The 24,610-nt window shown below is 43.4% G+C and overlaps 1 protein-coding gene across 5 annotated transcripts in view; it reads right to left on the bottom strand.

The window, feature by feature from the left end:
- Positions 1-800: 800 nt before the first annotated feature.
- Positions 801-24,610, bottom strand: part of CCDC169 (coiled-coil domain containing 169) — a 42,268-nt gene continuing 18,458 nt past the window's right edge. For 4 of the 5 annotated variants that reach the window (XM_059715814.1, XM_006267430.4, XM_059715741.1 and 1 more), the window contains 4 exons: positions 14,740-14,838; positions 14,461-14,514; positions 5,583-5,659; positions 801-2,386 (listed from right to left, as the gene is read on the bottom strand). In XM_059715814.1, coding sequence (XP_059571797.1) covers positions 2,284-2,386; positions 5,583-5,659; positions 14,461-14,514; positions 14,740-14,838 — 333 coding nt within the window. In that variant the 3' untranslated portion in view covers positions 801-2,283. The remainder of the gene's footprint in view (positions 2,387-5,582; positions 5,660-14,460; positions 14,515-14,739; positions 14,839-24,610) is intronic. The other variant, XM_059715851.1, reaches the window with a different exon arrangement.

The following is a 24,610-nucleotide window of genomic DNA, read 5'->3' as shown; positions in this document are numbered from 1 at the left end:
TGTTCTTAAAGAGACGAAGATCTTTACTAAATAATGTGAAGAGCTACAGAAGCTCTTAAAATAATAAAAGACAGCATATCAATCACAGTTACTCTGGAGAGTGCTTTTGAAATGTAACCTAAAGGGCTTTAAGTTTAAATACCAAAACATTCTCCCCATTGCTCTCCAGTTAAAAGAAAAGCCTGCCGAAGTTTAATTACTGAAATACTGTTAGTAATGAAATTGCAGCAGTAATTGCAATTCTTAAGATTAAAGATACAATTCAAAATAGCTCAAATGATTCCTCAGAGGTACATTAAAGTTCAAGAGTAAGAGGCTGGTGCTACCTCAAGCCACAGGCCTGCAAAAAACATGGGTAGAGTCCTACCACAGAATACAGACAAGTTTTTGTAGGATCAGGATCTTAGATGACAGCATCAATTTGTGAGTTCAGATTTCAGATACTAAAATACAAACACTAGGAATCAATCCATGTACAGAGGAATTCAAAATAACATTTCCTATACAGTATTCTCTCAGAGTGAGATATTCTGTGAAGAGTCAGTCTGAAAGATCCATGAGACTACTGCTGGTAAGATTCACCAGTTTCCATAGCCAATGGCACACAAGGGAACAAAGTGGCTAGCATTCACCTTTAGCTGCCTCCTGCTCCCCAGCCCAAATGACCATGTACCCATTTACAGGTGGGTTGAATGGGGGCAGCCTGCAGCACAAGTCCTGAGTAAGGCTTGAACTTATGCATGTGGAGCTGTAGCAAGATGCCTTAATGACTCTAACACTTCACCCTTACATGCAGAATATAAAGTTTTCTAAACCAAATTTTATTTTTTGTTTCTCTGCACAGTAAAGGACATCTGAGAAGTCCAGCTGGAAATAACTGTGGAGCCCCAAGGCATACAAATAACAGAAGCAAAGAATGACAAAACTACAATAAGGCAATGTTTGGGTGCTGACAGATATACAGCTCCCCACTAACTCATGGCGCTTCATAGAAAGCACCATAAATTACAGTGACACCCCCAACCCCCCCAAACACAACAGAATTTCTCTGGAGAGCTCTAGTTTGGAGCCAGTTCAGGGGAGAAAGGCTACAGACACACATCCTTTCTGCCCTAGTCCTGCCATCCTGCACCTCCACCCCAGCTCAGGTGCTGTCTATAGGATGGGAGTGGGGATGTGGGGAGGGGAAGGAGCTCTGGTCTGGGGTTTACCCAGCTTGCACTGAAAGGCAGGGCGGGTAGACTGGAGTCCCTCACCTCAGGAGGGCTCCAATCCAAACACCCCCCATCCAGTGCAAGACAGGCAAACCCCATACCAGAGCTCCTTCTCCTCCACCATCCCCCTGCTCCCAGGCTGCAGAAAGCACTGGGAGTGCGGCTGGGCTACATCAACCCAGCTCTGCTTACGCACACAAACAGAAGTTAATGAAGTTGTTCTGCTTTGGGGCGCCTTCATCTGAACCTACATTAAACGAAGGTCAATTTGTCAAGCCATCAGGCACTTTTTAAAGCATTCAGCAACCATACATTTCTGTCAAAGCCTCTACAGCCATGCCATCAAGGGGCCAAATGCGCAACAAATATCACTTCTTTCAGTGCTCTTTAGTGTGGCCAGTGACAGTCCTGGAGTCAATCTGAAAGAACCAGGCAGCTTGTACAATCTAACACAACCTAACAGAAGAACGCTTCTTCAAGGCTGTAGATTGAATGACAGACTGGCTCCGAGCTTGGTCTCATTTAAGTAGTGCTCAGTTAAGAGCTCCAAGGGCTGTGAAGGAAACTTCTGCCATCCTATGACTAAGACAGAGGGGACACACTCTGATTACTCCTATGCAGAATAAGGATTCTTCTCATAGGCTCACTGGGTTTAGGTGATAAAATTACTCTTTGAAGCCACATAGATCCTCTTAATCTCCCTAATAGAGAGCTCAGAAAGGAGCTGTTTTTCGTAACTGATTGTACAGTCAAGGGGAGAAAAATCTACCATTCTTATGATGATTAACCGATTCTCTGAGCCACCTGACTTGATTTTGTATGAGCTAACTTTTCATGTACAGCAATCAGTTTGTCAAGGGCCACACCTGAGAATTCAGAGATAGACTACTACATAGGGAGCACTTTTCCCTTAGAACAGCGACTTATGAAGTTACTGGGAAACAAAGATCCATTAGTAGCTATTTTAGTTTGAATTTGCCCAAAACAATTCTGTTCAGTTTTACTGAAGGCAGTTTCAATTTTAAAACAACAAAAGAAGCAATTGGAAGTTCTTATTAAGAATATTTGTTCACTGTTTTAGTTTTGGAAGTTTCTTCACTCCTGCTGTCTTTTTAATTGGTCCTTTCTTGGGATCCAATATTCTCTTGTTTTCTTGAACATTATATCTTCCTCTGAAATAAAAAGTTAAAGAATTTAAGTCATTAAATATCAGTTACCTTTGACACTGTAAAAATGTTTGCTGCTGGAAATGTGTGTGATTTTGATATCAACATAACTGATTATCATGTTTAATTAATAAATCTGAGGGGGAAAAAATAACACAGTCTCTTGGTGTATGGATTATTTATTCTGTGTACAAATCCCAATCCTCATCTCATCATTCCTGAATAACTTCATGTTATTTAAATGATTAAATTTAAAGCAGCATGAACAGAATACTAAACGTCTGTAAAAACAGGAAGACAAACAGACTGAGAAGACCCTTTCACCAAGTATACTCTCCATATCAAGGCACTGAAGAATATTCTTGTACCTGTAATTATAGTTCTGCTCAGGTAGCTTCCTCCTGAGAGCCATGCTCTTAAGTCCCATGCCTTTCCACATGAAACTTGGGCACCTGGCTAGGGAGTTTACATTCATGGGAATACATAGCATTTGTACATAAAGCCTAGGAGAGTTATTACATTTGCTTCTGAAAGGGAACATCAGTGGAAATACAGAACAGAATTTACAAGGGAAGAAGGGAGAAATCCACAAAGTAGGAGAGTCGGTCTCAGGAGAATGCAGTTTGTATTATGCAAAATGGCTACATCTATCTTGGTGTTCATCAGTTCAGTACATGGGCACTTTACATATTCTAGCAGAGATATACAGGTGTCTAGTTTCTCTCTTACCCAGTTGGAAGGTGGAGGAAAAGAGACTATACCAAAATTTACATGTTTATCTGTATAGTGACAGATGAAGGAATATTTTGCATTTTGCTCTAGTGAAAGTTGCGGGCATTTGATATGTTCTGGGAACAAGTTTCGGGTTTCTGGGCAAGCTGCCAAGAAAGCTGTCTCCACTGCTTAATAATCTCACTCTTGAGATTGACAGCTCCATTGTTCCTGCTATCACAATCAGTCATGGTCATGAGGGGAGTGTTGACCCCCGAACTCTGAAGGGTTGCTTCCTCTGAAGGCTTTGCAAATCAGGACCAAAGCCTTTAATTTACTCAGTAATCAATAAAAAAGCCATTGTAGAGTCAAGCTGAGCAGATATGCACATCAATATCCCTCCTTTCCTCAACTGCCAGTTCTTACTGTGCTGCAGGCCCCATCTGATCTGGTGCAGAAACCATGATAAGGGAGTTTATATAAGCTGATGGACACACTCAAACGGTCAGTAAAGACAAACTGTGTTAGGTTAGTGTGTAAAAAAGTCTTTATCGACTTGCTTATACAAACATAATTATACCATGGTTTGGGCTATCCACACCTACAGTAGCAATTATATAAAAATGTAAATATTGTTTCTTAACTTGATTGGAACCCAGAGAAGACAAGAACTCTTGAAATGCAAGTTAAAGTAAGGTGGAATGACTAGCAGGAAATTATGAGGTTATTTTCAGGGCCTGATCTCATTTTACTACATAGGATTTACTGCACTGACTGGAATAAAGCTATTTTGATTAGTATTAGTGTAAGTAAGAACAGAATTAGGCCCTCTGTCTTCAGCGTATTACGTGAGTATTCATGCAGGAATACTCTGACAACTACCCTCTGTGTAACTTGGCATACGCTGGAAAAGACAGACAATTCCTCACGTGTGCTTGCTTTTTCCTAAAGATACAGATTTTGACAGATGACCATGCTAAAGTCTGTGATACCATCTTAGACTAAGGTAGAAAACTCACCAGACTCAAAGCTCTAAGCTACTGGCTGCGGAAGTCAATGAAATACAACCTACTTGTTCCCTAGTGACTCCAAATGCCAGTTCGAAAAGTGAAGAGCTCCCATCACGCACATAAAGTAATTTGTAAAAATGCTGCATTATGTTACAAAACTATCAAGCCTTAGAAGAGGAAAGTGAGAGAGTGGTAGCCTGTTACAACATACAGAAATTTTGAGAACAGCAATTACAAGCAAATAATTCTTTTCTCTAAGAAAATCAGATCAACTATCATTCCACTCAATGAGATAACACTGGTCTCACAAAACAAAAACCGAGTGATTAATAATTATAGAGCAGGGCTCCTGTACAGCCAGTATTCAATATCTGGCTGCAGATACTTGCTTCTTTAGTCCTCCATTGGAACCAAGGCAAAAGTACATTAGCTCTGACCGCCTAGCTCCTCCACCTGAGTTCCACCCATAGCAACGGCCAGAAGCAACCTCTGGGTTGTTTACTGAGTACTGAAGCAGCCTCTGGGTTGTCTACTGAGTACTGAAGACCCAAGCAATGCTAATCTTAATTTAAGAACACAACTTTATTACAGTGAAGTTTAATGTATCTCCTGAACTCTCATCAGGAGACCAAAGAATGACAATTTATGGAATCTAGCCGACATTCCAAAAATTTACGAATGTATAGGATGAGGTTAAAATTGAAAATAAATGGGGAAAATTGCATGTTTCATATCAGTTCACTTTTATAATCTATTAATGGGTTAGCTGTTCTCAATTTCTATCTTGTGTCAATGGCAATAATATACTGGCAGTTAGTATTCTATTAGTATTTAGTTCTATTTCTAGTTCAGTTTAAAATAGTGCTCCAATATGAAACATGGCTTAAAAACTTAAGCCCAGAAATACATCATGATTTCTAAATTCCACAAAAATGTTACATTCTCTTCAGATTGAAACAGTTCGAGGAAATATGTTTACACTCATATAACTATGAGGTGGCTTTGATTTATTATTTAGCACAGAAAATTTTAAAGAAACAGGTCTTGATAGTCTGTCATCTATAATGATCCATATTATCTTACATCAAACAGCTCTACTGACTGAAAAGAATCAGGCTGAGTATTAAAACTCATTACTTTTAATCTATTGGAGAATGTAAGAACTATTGAAACAGCTCAGTGTTTCAGAAAAAAAGGCCTAATTTTAACAGATTTAAATGAGAGGGTTCCCAAATCATCTAGGTTTCTCAAAGACAACTCATAATCAGTAGGTACTGTACATTCATTTGGTAATATTCATAATATTAGGTTATGAACTGATCCAAATACCAACATCAACAGCAAGAGAGAGAGGCATCGATATTTTGTTAGTGGATTATAAGTAGTGATATTTATCATAAATAGAGAACAAAGTACTCAAGAAACAGTATTTAGCAAAATGTATTAAGTCAGAAAACACAGGGCACATGAAAAAGATTTACCTTAATATCTGATTCTCTCTTTTGCTGGACACTGCATCCATTTTCTGTCTTTCAGCAACTTTAAGTATAGCTGATGTCTACAATTGTCAAATTTTTATAAAGAAAGTTAGGCTTTAATTATATTCACATCTAAGAGAGCAAATGTTCATACATTAATTTGGAAATGCATCAGTATGACCCTGATGCAGTCAGGTGCTCTAAATGCATGCTTAACGTTAAGCAAATATTGTGTTTCTGTCTTATTGATTTCAATGAGATAAACAAATGTATATGTGTTTTGCTGAACAAGGATGTCATTATGCATATGCTTAAGGACTTGCTTGAATCAGTTCACTACCATTTAGGACAGGAATCCTATATCACCAATGTGTGAGCAGTTCTTTCCCATATACTATCCTGTATGGAGAAGTTGGCAACACACAGTCCATGCAATGAATTCAGCCTGGGAAGTGATTTCATCCAGCCTGCAAGTACATGTGTATTGGCACATCAACAGATGGGGGGAATTAGCAGCAACAGCAGCAGTACTGACGGCACTTGACAGCTTCCTCTAAGAGCACCAAAGATGAAGCAGCATAACATTCTGCAGGCCTATCGCTTATGTGGCCTGGGGGCTGTGTGTGGAGTCAGTTTGTGTGTGTCAAAAGCTGACAGGATCTTCTTGTCTTCCTGACCCCATTGTTCTCAAGCACAGTGTAGCCCCATGGAGGGCGGTTACGGAAACATGAGGCATAGTAGCTATGCTTAAGGAGGCAATGGTGATATTTTCTGAGCTGTATCTTCAATATCATTTAAACAAACTGTGGTTATCGTTGCATTACGCCAATCTAATATGCCTATGGGACAAATGCTACTTTTGTGAGACCTTTTATTTTAAAATCTACTGTAAGAATTATTAGCTTCTTATAGACCTAAACAATATAAATAGATCAGAACACTTGGAAGATAAACATATCCTTAAAAAATACATGATAACAAGAAAGATATTAAAAAAAAACAAACCCCAAACCAAAACAACTGCTACTTCAGATAATCATTTCATCTTTGTTTCTACCAAAGGCTTCAGGAATGACCCCATAGAAAAAAAAGAAAAATAAAGAAAGAAAAGCATTCTTCATAGTGATAATTCAAATATCAATAAGAAAAAAGCCCTATTGCATTTGATTTACTAAGCACTACTGGAGATAGAATGAGAAAATGTACATAAAAGTAGAGGTGCACTGATATATTGGTCCACATCATATTGGCTAAATATGAATAGGAAAATTGACATTATCAGCTATCGGCTTTTTTTGGCTAGTGTAGCTGATAATGTCACCAATAAATGCCGCTTGCATGCAAGCAGGCACAGCATACACATGGCCAGGAATATAGCCTGGTAGCTTGGAAAGCAGCGTCTGGCTGGTAAGTCTGTGGGGGGGGGGGAAGGGGCAAAGGGGAGCAGGACAGTGAAGGAGGGAATGGGTCTGGGGCAGAGGCAGGTGCTGCCCAGCTGGGGGGGGGGGGCGGGGGGGGAGGGTGCTGGGTCAGGCACTGGGCCAGGCAGCAGACAGCTTGTCCGCAGGGTGTGGGGACAGAGGTGGCTCCCACTGCTACGCACACCCCCAGGGGAGGTATGGAGAGCATGTGCCCCCAGATTTGTGTGTGGGGTGAGGGCAGACTGGGGCCACGGGCTGCACCAGCCTATTCCTGGCAGGGGGGTGGACCAGGGCTGTGCTTGAGGCAAGCAGTGGCAGTGCTGGAAGGGCTACAGCCTCCCAAAATTCCCCATAGCCCCCCCCTCCCAGTGCCACTGCATGCCCCAAATGCAGCCCTGGCCCAGCCTCTGCCAGGAAGACCCCAGCACTATCCCCAGCCTCAGCCCACAGTGGGCAGCCTGCCCATGACCTGCGCACAAATCTGGGGGGCACATCCCCTGCCCTCCATGCCTCCCCAGGGATGCACGTAGTAGCATGAGCCGCCCCCCTTCCCACACCCCAGACAAGCCACCTGCAGCTCCATTCCATGCCCCGACCCCCGTCCCAGCTGCCCCGTCCCAGCTGCCTGTCCCTGCCCCTGCCCCAGGCCCATTCCCTCCCTCACCATGGTGGCCTCAATCTGCCTCCCTCCACACCCCTTTCCTCCCGTGTACCCCTTCCCTCCCGTGCAGACTTACCAGCCAGATACTGCTCTCCAATCTGCTGGGATGAGTATCAGCAATCAGATTGGTATATCAGCCAAAAAAATCTTTATCAGTGCACCCATACATAAAAGTAGAAATATGCATATCCATATACTGCAATTAAGAGCTACTGTCAATGGAACAGATTGTTGTCATAGGATAATGGTCTCCTGTTGCTATATTTGCCTTGGTATATATGGAAAATGCTTACAAGTCATGAGTGGTATAGCTCTCCTTTCATGGCAGGCTCTGTCAATTTAATGTAGCAGACTTTAATATTGTGGGTTTTTAATAAAGTTGAAAAAAGTGTGCTGAACATAAATGTGCTTTAGCTTCCAGTATTCCATTAATATTCTACTGGAGATGGCTTGCACATGCCGATTTTGGGAGGGGGGAGAAAAATAACAAACATCAAACTACATGTTGCAGCATCTAAGGCCATATAGTCTTCTGTTTGAGACTAGTTTTGAATATTATTCTCTGTGAGTACCAAAAACCAATCCCAATGCAATGTGCTTAAAGCATACATACCTAAAGTATCATCTTCCTTATCATATACAAAAAACAGAGCAATGGGCTGATCATGGTCTTAAAGTTGGAAATATCTTAAGTATGTTGCTTTACTATAGACTAAGTGTTTTAAGTACAAAAGACTATTTAAGTCATCAGCTGAACTCAGTCATAACACTTATATTCTAATTTCCTGCTCTCCTCCTCCCACATAACATTCATATTACTGGTGATTGTCTGCCTTCATTGGTATAACATTGCAAACTTGTGCCCAGCAATTTTCCCTGATCTCTTACAGCAACGATGACCACACACCATGAGCCACCTGCCCACTGTGCAAGAACATGGAAACATTGCTAATTACAACCTCTCACCCCAGTTAGCTATACCAGGGATACTATGACAGTCGCTCCATTGTAGAGTTCATAGGATCATAGGAAAGTTCTTATGTGTCATGCTAAGCTACTACTTTTACACAATTAGAGAATTAAGAGTGCTTTCAGAATAAGAAGTGCTATAATAAAATGCTTTAAAAATGCTGTATTTTCAACTGGTTTATATGATCCTGTTTATTGCACAATTTCACCATGACAAAATAAACCCAGGAGTGCCATAAAAATTAATAATTCATTTTATTTAAAAAAGATATTTAGGCCAGGACTCAAATTGCTTCCTAAAGTGCTGCAATGTCTAAATATTAGGCTTCCTGTTCTAGGTGACTTGGTCTGACCTGGTTAGATACCTATATAGTCTATCAAGAGACTCTGGGGGCACCAACAACCTCAGGTTTCAGTGCTCTACACAGAGAATAGGGAGCACTGTGTGCCTCCAAAGAGCAATTTAGAAGGGCTCGAGGTGCCTAGATGCAGCCAACAGGAAGCAGTAAGCACCAAAATATGTCTGAAATCCTGCTCCTCTCAGAAGTTTAGGTGCCTATTCATGTTATCCACTAGACATCTCTGTTCACCTGCAGTTTACAATGCCCATCCTCTCTCCTAAAGACAGTTATCTAATGACTTCTTAAGAAAGGCACAATTTTTTGGAAATGTTGTCCATGGAAATGGTGTCCATCTTTTGCCCAATAACTTAGTGGTTAGACCGATCACCCAAAAATAAAAGACCTCGGTTCAAGGGATTCCTCAGCCTGAGGGGATTCCAATTCAAAACTCTAATTTCCCAAGAAAGCAGGAAGCATAGGCATTTCCAGGAGGCCACAGAGCCTATTGCTGTTTTCTAGCTAAAGACTGTTAAATATAAAATACATTATACAGTGCTGGAAGCAGACCCTAGAACCCAGGATACCCTACTTTTAGTATAGTGCCATAACCATCAGCCTGTAGAGGCAGGCTCCTTCTTGCTTGCTTTCCCTCTGGATTTTGGATTTTTGCATTTTTTGCTGCCTAGTAGTTCATCTTTAACAGGGATAGTGCAGAGTTTCCTCACTTCGCATTTTTCATGGTCCAGTAGTTAAGAGACTCTCCTCAGAAGTGGGAGATGTGGATTAGAAATTATCTAAAGGTGAAAAGGGTCTAGAATCTGGTTCTTTTACTTCCTCAGCAAGTACTCTACTAGGCAGGTCAGCAAAAAATGGGATGACCCCACAAACTACAGACTGGTCAGTCTAACCTTGATTCTGGGAAAAATCTTTGAAAAAATTGTCAAGGAGGCCATCAACCACAAGCTTATAACTGGTGGGATATTAAGAAGCAACCAGCACGGCTTTGTTGAGGGCAGATCATGCCTAACAAACCTGGTGTTCTTTTATGACCAGGTAACTAACTAATCAGCTGGACAAGGGGCATGAGGTTGACATCCTTTACCTAGACTTCAGCAAGGCCTTTGATACTTTTTCCCATGAGATCCTTACAATAAAGCTGGAGGGTACTGGCCTAGACCAGTCTAAAGTGAGGTGGGTAGACAACTGGCTCAGAGGCTGACCTCAGAGAGTTGTAATTGATGGGATGGCCTCATCCTGGAAGGCTGTCTCCAGTGCTGTCCCCCAGGGATCAGTGCTTGGGCCCGTGCTCTTTAACATCTTTATCAATTACTTGGACGAGGGGGTGGAAAATGCAATGATTAAGTTTGCAGACAACATCAAGCTGCGAGGAAATGTGGGCACATCTGAGGACAGGGTAAGGATTTAAGATGACCTCAACAGACTGGTCCTATGGGCTGAATGCAATCAGATGAGGTTCAATAGGGACAAGTGCCGAGTCCTTCATCTAGGTAGGAAGAACCTTCACCATATCTATACAATGGGTGGTGGTCCACTGGCTGGCACAGCAACTGAAAGGGACCTGGGGGTGACAATCAACCAGAAAATGAATATGAGCCAACAGCACAATGAAGTTGCTAGCAGGGCAAATAGGACCCTGCCATGTATAAGCCAATGTGTTGCGAACAAATCCAAAGAGGTGCTCCTCCCCCTCTATTCGGCGTTGGTGAGGCCACAGCTGGAGTACTGTGTCTAGTTAGGGGCACTGCACTTCTGGAAGGATGTGGATAAATTCAAAAGGGTGCAGAGACGGGCCACCCAGATGATCAGGGGCCTGGAGGATAGGCCCCCTGAGGAGAGACTCCAGGAACTGGGTTTGTTCAGTATGAACAAGAAAAGACTGAAAGGTGACTTGATAGCCACCTACAAGTATGTTATGGGTGAACACCAAGATCTAGGGGAACAACTCTTCAGTAGGCACAAGCTAACTGAGGACAGATTTAGGTTAGACATTAGGAAAAACTTCTTTCGCGTAAGGGTATCTAGAATCTGGAACACGCTCCCAGCAGGGATGGTGCAGTCACCATCCTTGGAATTGTTCAAGAGGAGGCTGGACAAGCACTTTGTTGAGCTCGTTTGAGCCCAATAACCTCCAGCCCATGGCAGGGGATCGAACTTGATCTTACAGGTCCCTTCTGTTCCTTTGATTCTATGTCCTCATGGTAAAATTGGGGAACTGTGGCCTCGGCAACCTTACAGTCTGGTGGCTGGGGAACTGGTTCTGTGGTTGGACCCAGAGAGTGACAGTCAATGGAAATGAGTCAACCTGGCGCATGGTGACCAGTGGCATTCCCGAGGGCTCAGTACTCAGACCAGTACTCTTTAATATATTAATAAATTATCTGGATTCAGGTGTCAGAAGTGGATTGGCTAAGTTTGCAGATGACATCAAATTATGGGTAAGTGCAGTCACGCCAGATGATAGGCTGACATTTCAGGGTGACCTGGACAGGCTCGTAAGGTGGGCAGATCAAACCTGATGATATTCAACATGGAGAAATGCAAGATGCCCCACCTTGGGATAAAAAAAAACCCATATCATACTTATAGGCTCAGCAGTGCTACACTCACTAGCACCATGACGGAAAGAGACTTGGGGGCCATGACTGACCACAAGATGAACATGAGCCACCAATGCAATGCTGCAGCCAGAAAAGCAAATAAAACTCTGACCCAAGAAGTCATCCTCCCGCTTTACTCGGCCTTGGTGAAGCCACAGCTGGAGTACTGCATCCAATTCTGGGCTCCACACTTTAGAAAGGATGTGGAAAAGCTTGGGAGAGTCCAGAGGAGAGTCATATGCATGATCAGAGGGCAAGAGAACAGGCCTTATGAGGAGAGGCTGAGAGGCATGGGATTCTAGCCTGGAGAAGTGAAGGCTCAAGGGTGACTTGGTAGCAGCCTATAAGTATATAAGGGGTGTGCATCAGGAACTGAGAGAATGTCTGTTCACCAGGGCACCCCAAGGGAAGTCAAGGTCTAACAGTCACAAACTGCTGGAAGATTGTTTTAGACTGTACATAAGGAAAAAACTTTTTTACCGTCCAAGTCTCCAGATTCTGGAATAGACTCCCCCCAGAAGTGGTGTAAGCTCCTCTTCTGGATACCTTTAAGAAACACTTGGATGCTTATCTTGCGGGGGGGGGGGTGGAATCTGACCCCAGCTGACTTCCTGCCCCTTGGGCAAGGGGCTGGACCCGATGATCTCGTGAGGTCCCTTCCATCCCTAATGTCTATGAAATCTATGAAATATATGAAGACACTTCTGGTTACACTTAAGGCACTCTCAGACAATACCAGCTCTTAGTTTTCACTTTTTTTTTTTTTACTACAAAAAATAATAGAGCAATTCTTCTGTTGCAACAAATTCAGAAAGACCACAACAAATCAGAAGGTTTTTAGCACTATGGAGTCCTATTTGAAATCCCTGAGGCTATCTTAGGATCATAGAAAAGCAGAGCTGGAAGTAGGGCTGGACTAGATAACCTTATGAGGCCCCACTCAGGGTAGGATTGTCCTTGACTAAACCATACCACCCAAATTCCTATCTAACCTTGAAAAGTTTCCAAGGATGGAGATTCCACAATTCCTTTATAGGTAGCCAGCTCCAATGGTTGATGATCCTTATTGGAGAGTAGGAGGAACTTTCTGACAATCTAAATTTCCCCTGCTGCAGCTTGAGGTCATTGCTCCTAGTCCTGTCCCTCATGGACAAAGAGAAAAGCCCATCTCAATCCTCTCTATAAATTGGTCTTCAGGTATTTGAACACTGAATCAAACCACCCCTCAGATTTCTCTTCTCCACAATAAATAACCCTAGTTCTTCATAACTCTTGCTCCCCAGGATCCTTATCATTTTTGTTGCTCTCAGATGGAAACTTTCCAATCTCTCCACATCTTTCTTGAAGTGTGGGGCCCAAAACTGAACACAGTACTCCAGGTGACATCTCACCAGTGCTGGATAGAATGGAGGACTCATTTCTTGTGATGTACAATTGATACTCCTGGTAATACAACAGAGGATGCTGTTGGCTTTTTTTTGCTACAAGAGCATACTGTTGACCCATATTCAGCTTACAGTCCACCATAACCACCAAATCCCTCTCTGCAGTACTGCAGCCTACCCAGTCATTCCTCAGTCTTTATTTGTGCATGTGGTTATTCTGTCCCAAGAGCAGTACTTTGCACTTGTCTTTCTTGAATTTCATTTGGTTAATCATGGATCATTTTTCCAATCTATACAGGTCATTCCAGATCCTAGCTCTGCCCTCTGGAGTTTTTGCAATTCCACTCAACTTGGTGTCATCTACAAATTAGCTAAACATGCACTTGGATCCCGTCATCCAAATGCTGTAAATCACATTTGTACACCTAACAGTGCTAACACTGCATGGCACTCCATAGCCTCTTAAAAGGATCTCAAAGCACCCCAGGGTACAACAGCACCCTAGCTGAGAAACAGTGCCCTGTAGGAACCCAACAGCAATATGTAGCCAAATTACACCACATTTTTACTTTAATGCAAACACACTTAACAGTGGCTTCACATGCCTTTATATAAATTAAATCAACAGATCAACACCTCCAACTGTACCACATTTCTTTTAGGTAAGTTATTTTGCTTTTAAGATGCTGAGGCCATCTCCTGCATAGATAAAAGGCAGTGGTTTTTAATAATACATTAGCTGAATCTAGTCACAGTTAACCACTCTAATGCTCTAACAGATTTAGGTGGCACAGTGGTCTTTCTAGTGTTGAATATGACTAATAAACATGGCATAGTCTCTAAAAACTGCAGCTTAGTGATATTTTCCTTCTAAAGGTTGAAACAAGTCTCAAATCCATCTCCTTACTTACTCAATTCACCACATATTAGGAAATTTTCCTATGGTGTTAACAACCCAGGTGGTCACATGGTAGTGAGGATCTCCTTTTTTCTGTGCAAAGTGACAAACCTCTGGCCAAAACAATGCTTTAGCTGAATATGCAGTAATAGTTTAAGGAAAAAAAGTCAGACAGAATTATTCTAGGAACAGCATGAGCTGGAGCAATGCAGACTATGAAACTTGAGTTAGGTTCTTACATTTGGACCACCGGGGACCAGCAGCTATGCAGGGACAGTGCTGCCTGTCTTTTAAGGCAGCATGTATGCTGGACTTTTATTCCTAAGACTTTCCACCATTGCTTCTACCAGCAACATTTTTGGTAGCAACAATGGACATATTAGCACAGACTGCTTGCTGACACCTGTGTCATTCAGCTCTGCCCAAAACAAAGGTTAGATGATACAGTATCAAAGGCTTTTTAAGGAAATTTTAAGTTAAAAACTGTATTATAAAGACAGAGACAGGATTGGCTTGCTTTGCTTTTCAGCAATTGCTCCATCTGACTCAGACCTGGGTCTGAACTAGGTCAAAGTTTTTGTCGCTTACCTGTGAAATCTCTGCTATGTATATACGTCTCTTATCACTGGCTTTGTGGTAAGCCTGTATTTGAAATAATGGATAAGCAGTTACAATTAAAATATTTAGCAAGGTTCCACCAAAAAGTGAGAGGAAACAAATATATCCCAGAACTTTTTACCTTTAAATTTTACAGAATCATTACATTCCCTACATCAGTATTGCAGAAAGTATGTCAGATGTCATAGTGGCATCTAAAAAAAACCCCAAAATCAAAACACTTGCTAGATAGATACAGCAGTAACCAACCTTTGCTTCTTGTTCCAGTCTGAGCTCATAATCTTTCAGTTGGCTTTGGAGATTTTTCTTCTCTTTTTCTAGTTGTTTAACAAACTGATTTAAGGAGCCCTGCAGTTGTATATAAAATAAATCAATGCATTACAAATATTCCCACTCTGTCCAAAGATAGTTAGAAATGTTTATCACAATCTGGAATCTGAGTTACATGCTTCAAGATCTGTGTGATTATCTTTGCTGTTTGTTCTCTTGTTGTTTACATAGCTCCTGCTGATTTACTCAGAGAGACAGACATTATGGACCATATGTTGTAATCATTTATGCAGAGCAAATTTTCTCCATCCTTAACTGAGACACAGTTATTGCTGGCTTAGCTTGTCTCTGCAGTGAAGCAAAATGGAATTGCTAGTGACCACAGAGAGTTGACCTTTACATGTACCTTTCTAATTCTCCTCCTCCCAGCTGCTATTTAATAGGCTGGACATTCTATGTCTTCACTGGACTCGTACGTGGACACTAAATGCGAAGGCAGCATTTAGCTTACTTGAAGAACTGCACAGCATGATTGAGGTCAGAAGAACCTTGCTGTGAAGGCAATAGTGCTGTCTCTTTTTCCTGAACTTGAAATTACTTACTTTCTACCATCTAAGAACAGGATGAAGTGGGGGCTGATGGTTTCATCTCAATTAGCTGACATTTACTAGCTTTTTTCATTCTGTGCTGCCTGTGAAACATGGGACTAGAAGGGACCTCCTGAGTCAGCAAGTCCATTCCCCTGCTACTGCAGGCAAACATGTCATATTGTCCCTTTCTGGAAAGTTGTTCCAAAACCTTACTGCTCTCATGGTTAGAAACCATGTAATTTCCAGATTTATTTCATTCATGGCCAGTTTTATCTATTTGTTCTTATGCCAGCACTGTCTTTAATCTGAAATAGTCCTTGTCCTTCCTTGATATTAACTCTCCCCTTCCATATTTATACAAAACAATTAGATCCAATCTCAGCCTCTGTTCTTCCAAGCTCTTTTAGCCTACTCTCCATATGAGAAGCTTCCATTTCTATGACCATCCCAGGAGTCCTTCTCTACTCTTATTACAGTCTCAGTTCACCTTCCTTGAATCTGGCTGACCAGAACTGTACACATTGTTTCAGATGAGGACTGATGAGTACAAAGGAATAAATATTTTCCTGTCTCTACTGGAAAGTTCACAGAAAGTACATCCTAGAATCCCACTTCTTTCTTTCACAGCTGCACAAAATGGAAAGCTTCTCTTCACTGTGTGATCAACTAATACATTAAGGTCTTTCTTCTTGTTGTTTCTAAAAAACTTGCTTTCCATTTATAGCAGTAATTCTTGTTACTAGTCCCTAGCTCTATGACCTTGTACTTCCTAGGATTACATTTCATATCTTTTCAATTTAAATAGTCCTCAATCATCCAACTTTTCCTGCATAGTATTCCAACCCTCTTCTGTATTAACATACTCCCTAATTTTGTGTCATCAAAGTTCCTTAGCACACTCCAATTTTCCATGCTCAGTCTATTAGTGAAAACATTAAATAATATGGATTCTAAGACTGATCCTGTCAGGTACTTCACAAATAGTCCCTTATCACCCCAGTTCTCTCTTTCAAATCTTGTTCTTTTTGCCCCTTTAACCAGTTCCTTACCTACCTTACAATTCTTCTATTAATCCACTCTTCTTCAGTTTAATTAGTAATTTCCTATGTGTCACTTTACCAAGTGCACAGATATTAGATCCAAAGCATTTCCTTTGTCTAGAAAATTAGCTGTCTTCTCAAAGAGAGATATTGTGTAAGTCTAGCATAGATCATCTTTGGTAAACTCATGATGCATTTTATCCCATTGTTCATTTACCTCCTTCCTTGGTTTACTGTTTTGTTCAAAAATAGTTCTAAAGCCTGGGCAAATTAACAAGACTGAGTTGCATTTCCCCTTCTTAAATATAGGTACCAACATTAGCTATTCTCCAGTCTTAGGTCAGTATCCTAAACACTACCCTCAATTCATTAATTTTTTTTTTGCTATTGGACCTGTGATTTCACATGCCAGATCCTTCAGAATTCTAGGATAACTTCAACATAGGTGAATTTACCTCTTTGAGCTTAGCTTCCACAACAGTTGTGGTAATTTTCATTTTCATTTCCTCATTCCCATCACCCAACCAGCTTTTGTCCATTTGTTCAACATAAACTGTCATTAATGAAACCTAGAGCAAAATATTATTTTATACCTGGATTATCTTTAATGACTACATCATCGTCACTATGCAGTAGCCCAACTACTTCTTTCCTTGTCCTCTTTCAATGTACATGTCTGAAGAACCATGTTGCTATGTAGGAACACACAACTAAAAAGGACCTTCTGAGCCATCAAGTCCTGTTCTCTGTATTCACAGGCAACTATTTACCCAGAAAAGTCTAAACCTGGCCCACTTCAAACCCACACACAGCCGCAAGGCTCATAACTAGAAACAACCGGAACATGCAATAAACACATCACAGATAAAAGCAGATAAGATGAGGATGCTGCCAAAGCCCTGCCACAACAAAGACAGAGAAGCAGTTGATTTAGATAAACTCAGAGGAGGAGAACCATTCCCACATGAAAACCCCCCATGGTATGTGCCAACCTGACCCAGGGAAAAAATTCCTTCTTGGCCCCAATTTGGTGATTAGTATGACTCTGAGTAGAAGAGCAAACCCTTAACCAGGAAACTATGCATTTTCTAAATACTGGAAGGAACACTGGCACACCCCAGTCAAAACTTCCCGGCCTCAGCTGTCACCAATATCCAATGCTTCAGACGGAGAAAAATAAAATCCCCAGGAGTCAGCAGCAGTCACAAGGGGAAAATAAATCCTTCCTGTGAATACAAATACTTAATCCTACTATCATGTTTATTAAAGAACTCCCTATCCTAGAATATTATCCTTTCTATAAATTTTATCAAGTTCAATATTAAAACAAAGTTCTTTGCCCAAGCTCCTTTCTAACAGATGCCCACTTTAAAACTTCATTCTGGGATGGTTAGAAATCTTCTCATTTCCAATCTAAATTTGTTCAATACCAGTTTATGCCAGTACTGTTCTTTAGCCTTTTCTCCTCCTGCTCCAAATTTTAATTTCCTTTGCAAGCGTAACTCAGTTTGACTTCTAATAATTTTCACTCTATCCCAAGAGTGATCTTGACTTCTATGACAACTTTCTTTGCTGATCAGTACTATTATATTAGTGTTATTCGATCTCAGATCCATATCTGGGAAATTAAATCCTCCAGAATGACACATAACTCATATTACATATTGCAAAAACAATTGGTGACAGACAGGGGGGACAAGGCTGAACTCCTCAACGAGTTCTTTGCCTCAGTGTTCCTAAGTGAGGGGCACGACAAGTCTCTCACTGGGGTTGTAGAGAGGCAGCAGCAAGGCGCCAGACTTCCATACGTAGATCCTGAGGTGGTGCAGAGTCACTTGGAAGAACTGGATGCCTTTAAGTCGGCAGGCCCGGATGAGCTCCATCCAAGGGTGCTGAAGGCACTCGCCGACATCACTGCAGAGCCACTGGCGGGAATATTCGAACGCTCGTGGCGCACGGGCCAAGTCCCAGAGGATTGGAAAAGGGCTAACGTGGTCCCCATTTTCAAGAAGGGGAGGAAGGAGGACCCGGGCAACTATAGGCCAGTCAGTCTCACCTCCATCCTTGGTAAAGTCTTTGAAAAAATTATCAAGGCTCACATTTGTGAGAGCCCGGCAGGGCAAATTATGCTGAGGGGAAACCAGCACGGGTTTGTGGCGGGCAGATCGTGCCTGACCAATCTAGTCTCCTTCTATGACCAGGTTACAAAACGCCTGGACACATGAGGAGGGGTGGATGTCGTATACTTAGACTTCAGGAAGGCCTTCGATACGGTATCCCACCCCATACTGGTGAACAAGTTAAGGGGCTGTGATGTGGATGACTACACAGTCCGATGGGTGGCGAATTGGCTAGAGGGTCGCACCCAAAGAGTCGTGGTGGATGGGTCGGTCTCGACCTGGAAGGGTGTGGGCAGTGGGGTCCCGCAGGGCTCGGTCCTTGGACCGATACTCTTTAATGTCTTCATCAGTGACTTGGACGAGAGAGTCAAATGTACTCTGTCCAAGTTTGCAGATGACACAAAGCTATGGGGAGAAGTGGACATGCTGGAGGGCAGGGAACAGCTGCAGGCAGACCTGGATAGGTTGCACAAGTGGGCAGAAAACAACAGGATGCAGTTCAACAAGGAGAAATGCAAAGTGCTGCACCTAGGGAGGAAAAATGTCCAGCACACCTACAGCCTAGGGAATGACCTGCTGGGTGGCACAGAGGTGGAAAGGGATCTTGGAGTCCTAGCGGACTCCAAGATGAACATGAGCTGGCAGTGTGATGAAGCCATCAGAAAAGCCAATGGCACTTTATCGTGCATCAGCAGATGCATGACGAATAGGTCCAGGGAGGTGATACTTCCCCTCTATAGGGCGCTGGTCAGACCGCAGTTGGAGTACTGCGTGCAATTCTGGGCGCCACACTTCAAGAAGGATGCGGATAACCTGGAGAGGGTCCAGAGAAGGGCCACTCGTATGGTCAAGGGCCTGCAGACCGAGCCCTACGAGGAGAGACTAGAGAAACTGGACCTTTTCAGCCTCCGCAAGAGAAGGTTGAGAGGCGACCTTGTGGCTGCCTATAAGTTCATCACGGGGGCACAGAAGGGAATTGGTGAGTATTTATTCACCAAGGCGCCCCCGGGGGTCACAAGAAACAATGGCCACAAGCTAGCAGAGAGCAGATTTAGGTTGGACATTAGGAAGAACTTCTTTACAGTTCAAGTGGCCAAGGTCTGGAACGGGCTCCCAAGGGAGGTGGTGCTCTCCCCTACCCTGGGGGTCTTCAAGAGGAGGTTAGATGAGTATCTAGCTGGGATCATCTAGACCCAGCACTCTTTCCTGCTTATGCAGGGGGTCAGACTCGATGATCTATTGAGGTCCCTTCCGACCCTAACATCTATGAATCTACACGGACAGATCCATAGGGCTAGGGACAGACATTCAAAAGCCTGAGCCTGAATTGATTCAGTCTTGGCAGGTTAGTCTAACCTGCACAGAGTAAACCGGTTTGCGAGTGGATCGACATTCAGCACGTGCCTGCGGTGGCTCAACCCAGAAGCCTGGAGGCGCTAGAGCAGCCCCTGAGCTGAGGGGAGGGGAGTGTGGCCAGGCCCCGGCAGGCCCGCCCCAGCAGCTCCCTGACAGCTGGGACCAATCCCAGCACACAGGGCTGCCCAGCACCAGAGGGGAACTCTTCCCCATCCTCTCTCTCCCGCACAACCACGGGGCCAGGAGGGGGGCCCTGTTTGGTGCTGTGGGGACTCTTCTACCTCCTCCTCCCCCATCCTGCGGCAGGGTGGGGAGAGGTGCTCTGTTAGGCTGCCTGGCCCCAGGTGGGACTCTTCCACTCTTTCCCCTACTTCTCCCCCATTGCTGTGGGGTGGAGAGGAGGGCTCTATGAAACTGTGCCCAGCCCCAGAGAAGGACTCTTCCCCCCACTCCTCCCTCCCCGCCCCCGGGCAGGGGGAGGCTCTGTTCCATGCTGGGGGGAACTCTTCCCCCTCCTCCTCCTCCCCGCAGAGGGGCAGTGGGAGCACGGAGCTCAGTTGGGCAGGGTGTGGGTGTGTGGGGTGTAGGGACCCCCACACACTCCCCCCACAGCATGCAGCCCCCACTGCCTGGCAGCAGCAGCAGCCGGGGAGGTCAGGGCACTCATTCCCAGCACAGGCATGACTTCGGCTAGCGCTGCACAGGGGGACGGAGTGGAGCCTGCCTTATCCCGCAACTCTGCTCCCTGAGCCTGCAGCAGGGAAGCCCCACACTGGAGCCAGCTGCTTCCCCCACTCCCCGCTGTGCAGGGCCCCGTACTCTGCCAGGAGTGCAGGGAGCCCTGTGCCCTGCTTCCCTGCAGAGTCCAGTGCGGGGCTTCCCCATCCAGTACCTCACAGAGTCCCCCTCCCCACCCTGTGGGATGACCAACACAGCATAGCCCCATTAAGGGGAAGGAGAAGGGTTAATTCCTCCCTCTGTCCATTCCCTGCAGCCGGGGTCTGCCAGCTCCAGGAGCCACTGCTACAGCCCCCTCACCTCTGCTCCCCAGCAGACAGGCTGACCTGGGTTGTGGTGGGGGAAGAGGGGAAGGAAGGAAGAATTAACCCCCTCACTGCCCAGTTTGCCTTAATGGGGCCATGCCAGCTGGTGTCTCTGCTAGGGGTGGTCCCTGCTCCGGCTAGAGAGCAGAGGGGCGGGGTCAGCCCTGAGGCTGGAGCAGAGACCCCAGTCCAGAGAGCATTCCAAGATGCTGGGGGTGTCTGGTTTATCTTAAACTAGCAAGGGGTCTGGGACAGACATTGAATACACTTGTTTGACCGAAATCAGTTAAGTCTGATACTACATTCAACCAGGTTTGTCTCATACCGGTTTTGGCCATTTTGAAACTGGTTTATTTGCACTGAATGTCTGTTCTGTTACAGGTTTAAACCAGTTCCTGAACACTTAAACCAGTTTATGTGTAATGTCTGTCCCTAGCCAAATAGACTCTCAGCTGTACTCCACGAAAACCTCTTTTACCAACCTTCCCAAGAGTGATTCTGGGCCACACAGATGCTATTTTGTCCATACCATCCCTTTTCATGCTCTTACAGTCTAGTATGTCTCAAATGTACAAGGTTGCCCTATCACCTTTATATTTATTTCCGTTTCCTGAAGGGTACATGCTCGCTAATAATTGTATCCCTGCCATGCTTGCTTTTTCACTAGATTTCTGTTCTGGATATATCTGGCTTTACCTCCTGCAGCAGCAGTTCAAGTTCCTCCATTTTGCTGTGTGGTCTCCTTGCATTTATATGCAAATAGTTGTTTTTTTATTAACCACACCCAGCTTCCTCGTGGAATTAGGCATAAACTTCCTAGCTATACAGTCTGACTATTATTCTCATCAATACAAGTACATTCCTGCTGTCCATCTTCCTACTTGCTATTCATTTAGCAGATTTTGCTATTTCTGTGTACTAAAACCAGCTCTGTATTTTACACAAGTCTCTCTCAACCTTCTTTCTTCATTTCTTAGTTTAAAACTCTTTTTACCGGTCAAGCCAGTATTGACCTCACAAAACCAGTGCCTCAGCTACAGTTGCCAAGGAGAGTCCTTTTTCTGCGAATGCCTCCCACTAGTTGAAAAGCTCCAAAGTTTCCCACTACCTCAGTCCTTGAGAATGATTGTAATGATGTTGTCATATTTTCACTCTCTTTCTCTAAGGACCAGAAGAATTCTTTAAAAACCAGGAGTCCCCATGTCTTTGAGTGTTTTCCCCAGCATGGTACAGGTTTCTGTTTCCATCCCACGCAGAATCTTTCAGTGTTACCTTTAAATTAAGTTTGATCATTATTCTTACCTGTTCATTTCAGAATCCCTTTCAAGCTCATATCTACATCTTGTTTGCTCCTCTGGCCGACAACACACCCTTCAAGTGTCTGTATCTTCTCTGGGAACTGGCCCATTGATTCCTCTTAACAAAGAATCCCCTGTTAGTTAGATCTACCTCTTTCTGGTGACAGTGTAAATCTCTAATCCTTTCCCTTCTACTGTTCCTTCTTTTCTGCTTTCTGTTCTCTCTCACTACCCCCTTCATATTATCCTCATTCTTTCTAAAGCTCTGGTTTTGTGCCTTCTCCATTGCCTTTTCTTCTCTTTTTGCATGTTAGCTGTTACCCCTTCTTCCCTGTGGTTTCATCATCTATTCCTGTTTGTTTCTCTTGCCAGTGCAGCAGACATGTTTATCAACTCTATTTCCCCTCTACAATTTAACCTCTTTTTCTGGCTATCATCTGGCTCTCCATTCCTCCTCAAAGCCCATATGAACTCCAACACCATCTCCAGACTTAGTCTTTGAAATGTCTTTTACTTGAGCTCAGTCAAGTGACCCTGCATGCATAAAAAAGTTCTGGAAGGTAACCACTCAAGGTCAAGAAAGTACTCCAACTCCTGCATCCAGTCATCCTCCTTGCCTATACAATTCATTGCCCCTGCTATGTCAGAAGCCGCCCGTATCTCCCTTTTTTTTTAAACGTAGAGACACGGAGGAAAACAGACCCCTCCCACTGTGTTGTCAAGCTTTCCTGACCTCTCTGAGCTCTATTAAATCATTGGCTGCCTCTTCACTACTCACAACAAAAAAGCCCTGCAAACAGATTCCGCAAACTCCAAAATTTGCTCCTTCCTCACCAAGGGCAAATCCCATGTAAATTCTCCTGTTTACTGTCCTCGATTCACTGGGCTACTTCTGCAATGTAATTCTGATACAGTGGATAAGTCATTGGACTAGGGATCAGAAGACTTTGGTTCTATTTTCAGCCTTACAACCAACCTGCAATATGACGTAGGGAGAGTCACTTTGGGCATCTATACGTGTGCTCTGGGGTGGTGGTGGAGGGGTGCTTTAGAGTGGCTCTAAGAGTGAGGGTGTTTAACTAAAGCTTGTTCAACTAATTGAATCTGCTCCCACATATGTCAATTAGCACACATTGGAGCAGACATCCTGCATGTGTACAGATGTCCTTTATTTCTCTCTACTTCCTTTTACATACTTTGTCTGTCTCACCTACCTAGTCCATAAAGCACTTATGTGAATATACTATGTTTATGGGGCCTCAATCTCAGTTGGGTCTTCTTGTTGTTACTGTAATACACAAAATACTGATAATTTCCTATATTTTACATAGCATTAGCTGTGTGTCTTCCTTGCTAGTGGCACCCTTTGCTGTCCTTGCAGCAGATAGTCCTGAGGGTTTCAGAGGAACAGAAGCATTGGTATAGGTTACTCCTCTCTGTATTCATAGAGCAGACAGCTTAAAGGTACAATTAAAGCCTCATAATTTCCAAAGGATGTGGTAATGATTAAATTTAACACAAGGCTGACCTATGAAAGAGAAAAAATAAGAACTGATGGAGAGCCAACTCCTGGTACCTGACAAACACAGCCCACAGGTCAAGCCACTACAGGAAGCAAAGTTATAGACAATGAATAAAAAAAGTCTCCTATAATTTGGTCAGTCCTGTTTTGAGGTTGTGGTAGAATTATCAACTTTACTGCCCCCACAGGCTATAGATGGACTGCAAAGCTACTTACAGGCCAGATCTTGGCCTAGCTGCAAGTAGGACAAGGGGTTAACACCGATGTCACTTGCTCCCCTGCCTATCATGGTTCCATTGCTGGGAATTCAGCAGCAGGCCCAACCCCTGCCCACCCTGCACCCAAATTCCCAGTCCTCTACCAGTCCTGTAGGCCGGGGTATCTTTTGACATTCCTGGCTTACAGCACTTAAGCAGGAAACTGGCTTAGATTGACAAAGACTTCTGGGCCTCGTGATATTGTTAATAAAGCTGTGTTCTTTGTTCTTCCTTTGTATTTCTGGCTGTTATTGAGCTCTCTCTGCAAATGATTTTCATTGCAGTAAAGAATTTACAGTGTGGTGGCAAAGGTGAAGTGCTATTAAAAGCTGCTGGCAAGCTGGAAAGCCCCCCATGCTGATTTAAAAACCAGAAACTGACAGAAGAGTCTTGACTCTCAACAATGCTTCACCCATGGATGAGCTGCTATTAACTTTAATTTTCTGTTATAACAGATACACAGGAGACATGAAAAGCATTGTTTCTGCTTTGTGAAATGAAATGGAAAGCAAAAATACCCGAGATACCACTGGAGCTCTGTTGCTTGTTACAAAGCTCTCCCCTATTGTTGGACGTAGGAGCTAGTCATTTTGAAGAGAAAAAGAAAAATGCAGAATGTGTCTT

This window comes from Alligator mississippiensis, chromosome 1, assembly GCF_030867095.1.
Source record: "Alligator mississippiensis isolate rAllMis1 chromosome 1, rAllMis1, whole genome shotgun sequence".
Lineage (NCBI taxonomy): Eukaryota > Metazoa > Chordata > Crocodylia > Alligatoridae > Alligator > Alligator mississippiensis.
Note: the sequence above shows the minus strand (reverse complement) of the source record. Positions and strands in the feature narration are given on the sequence as shown.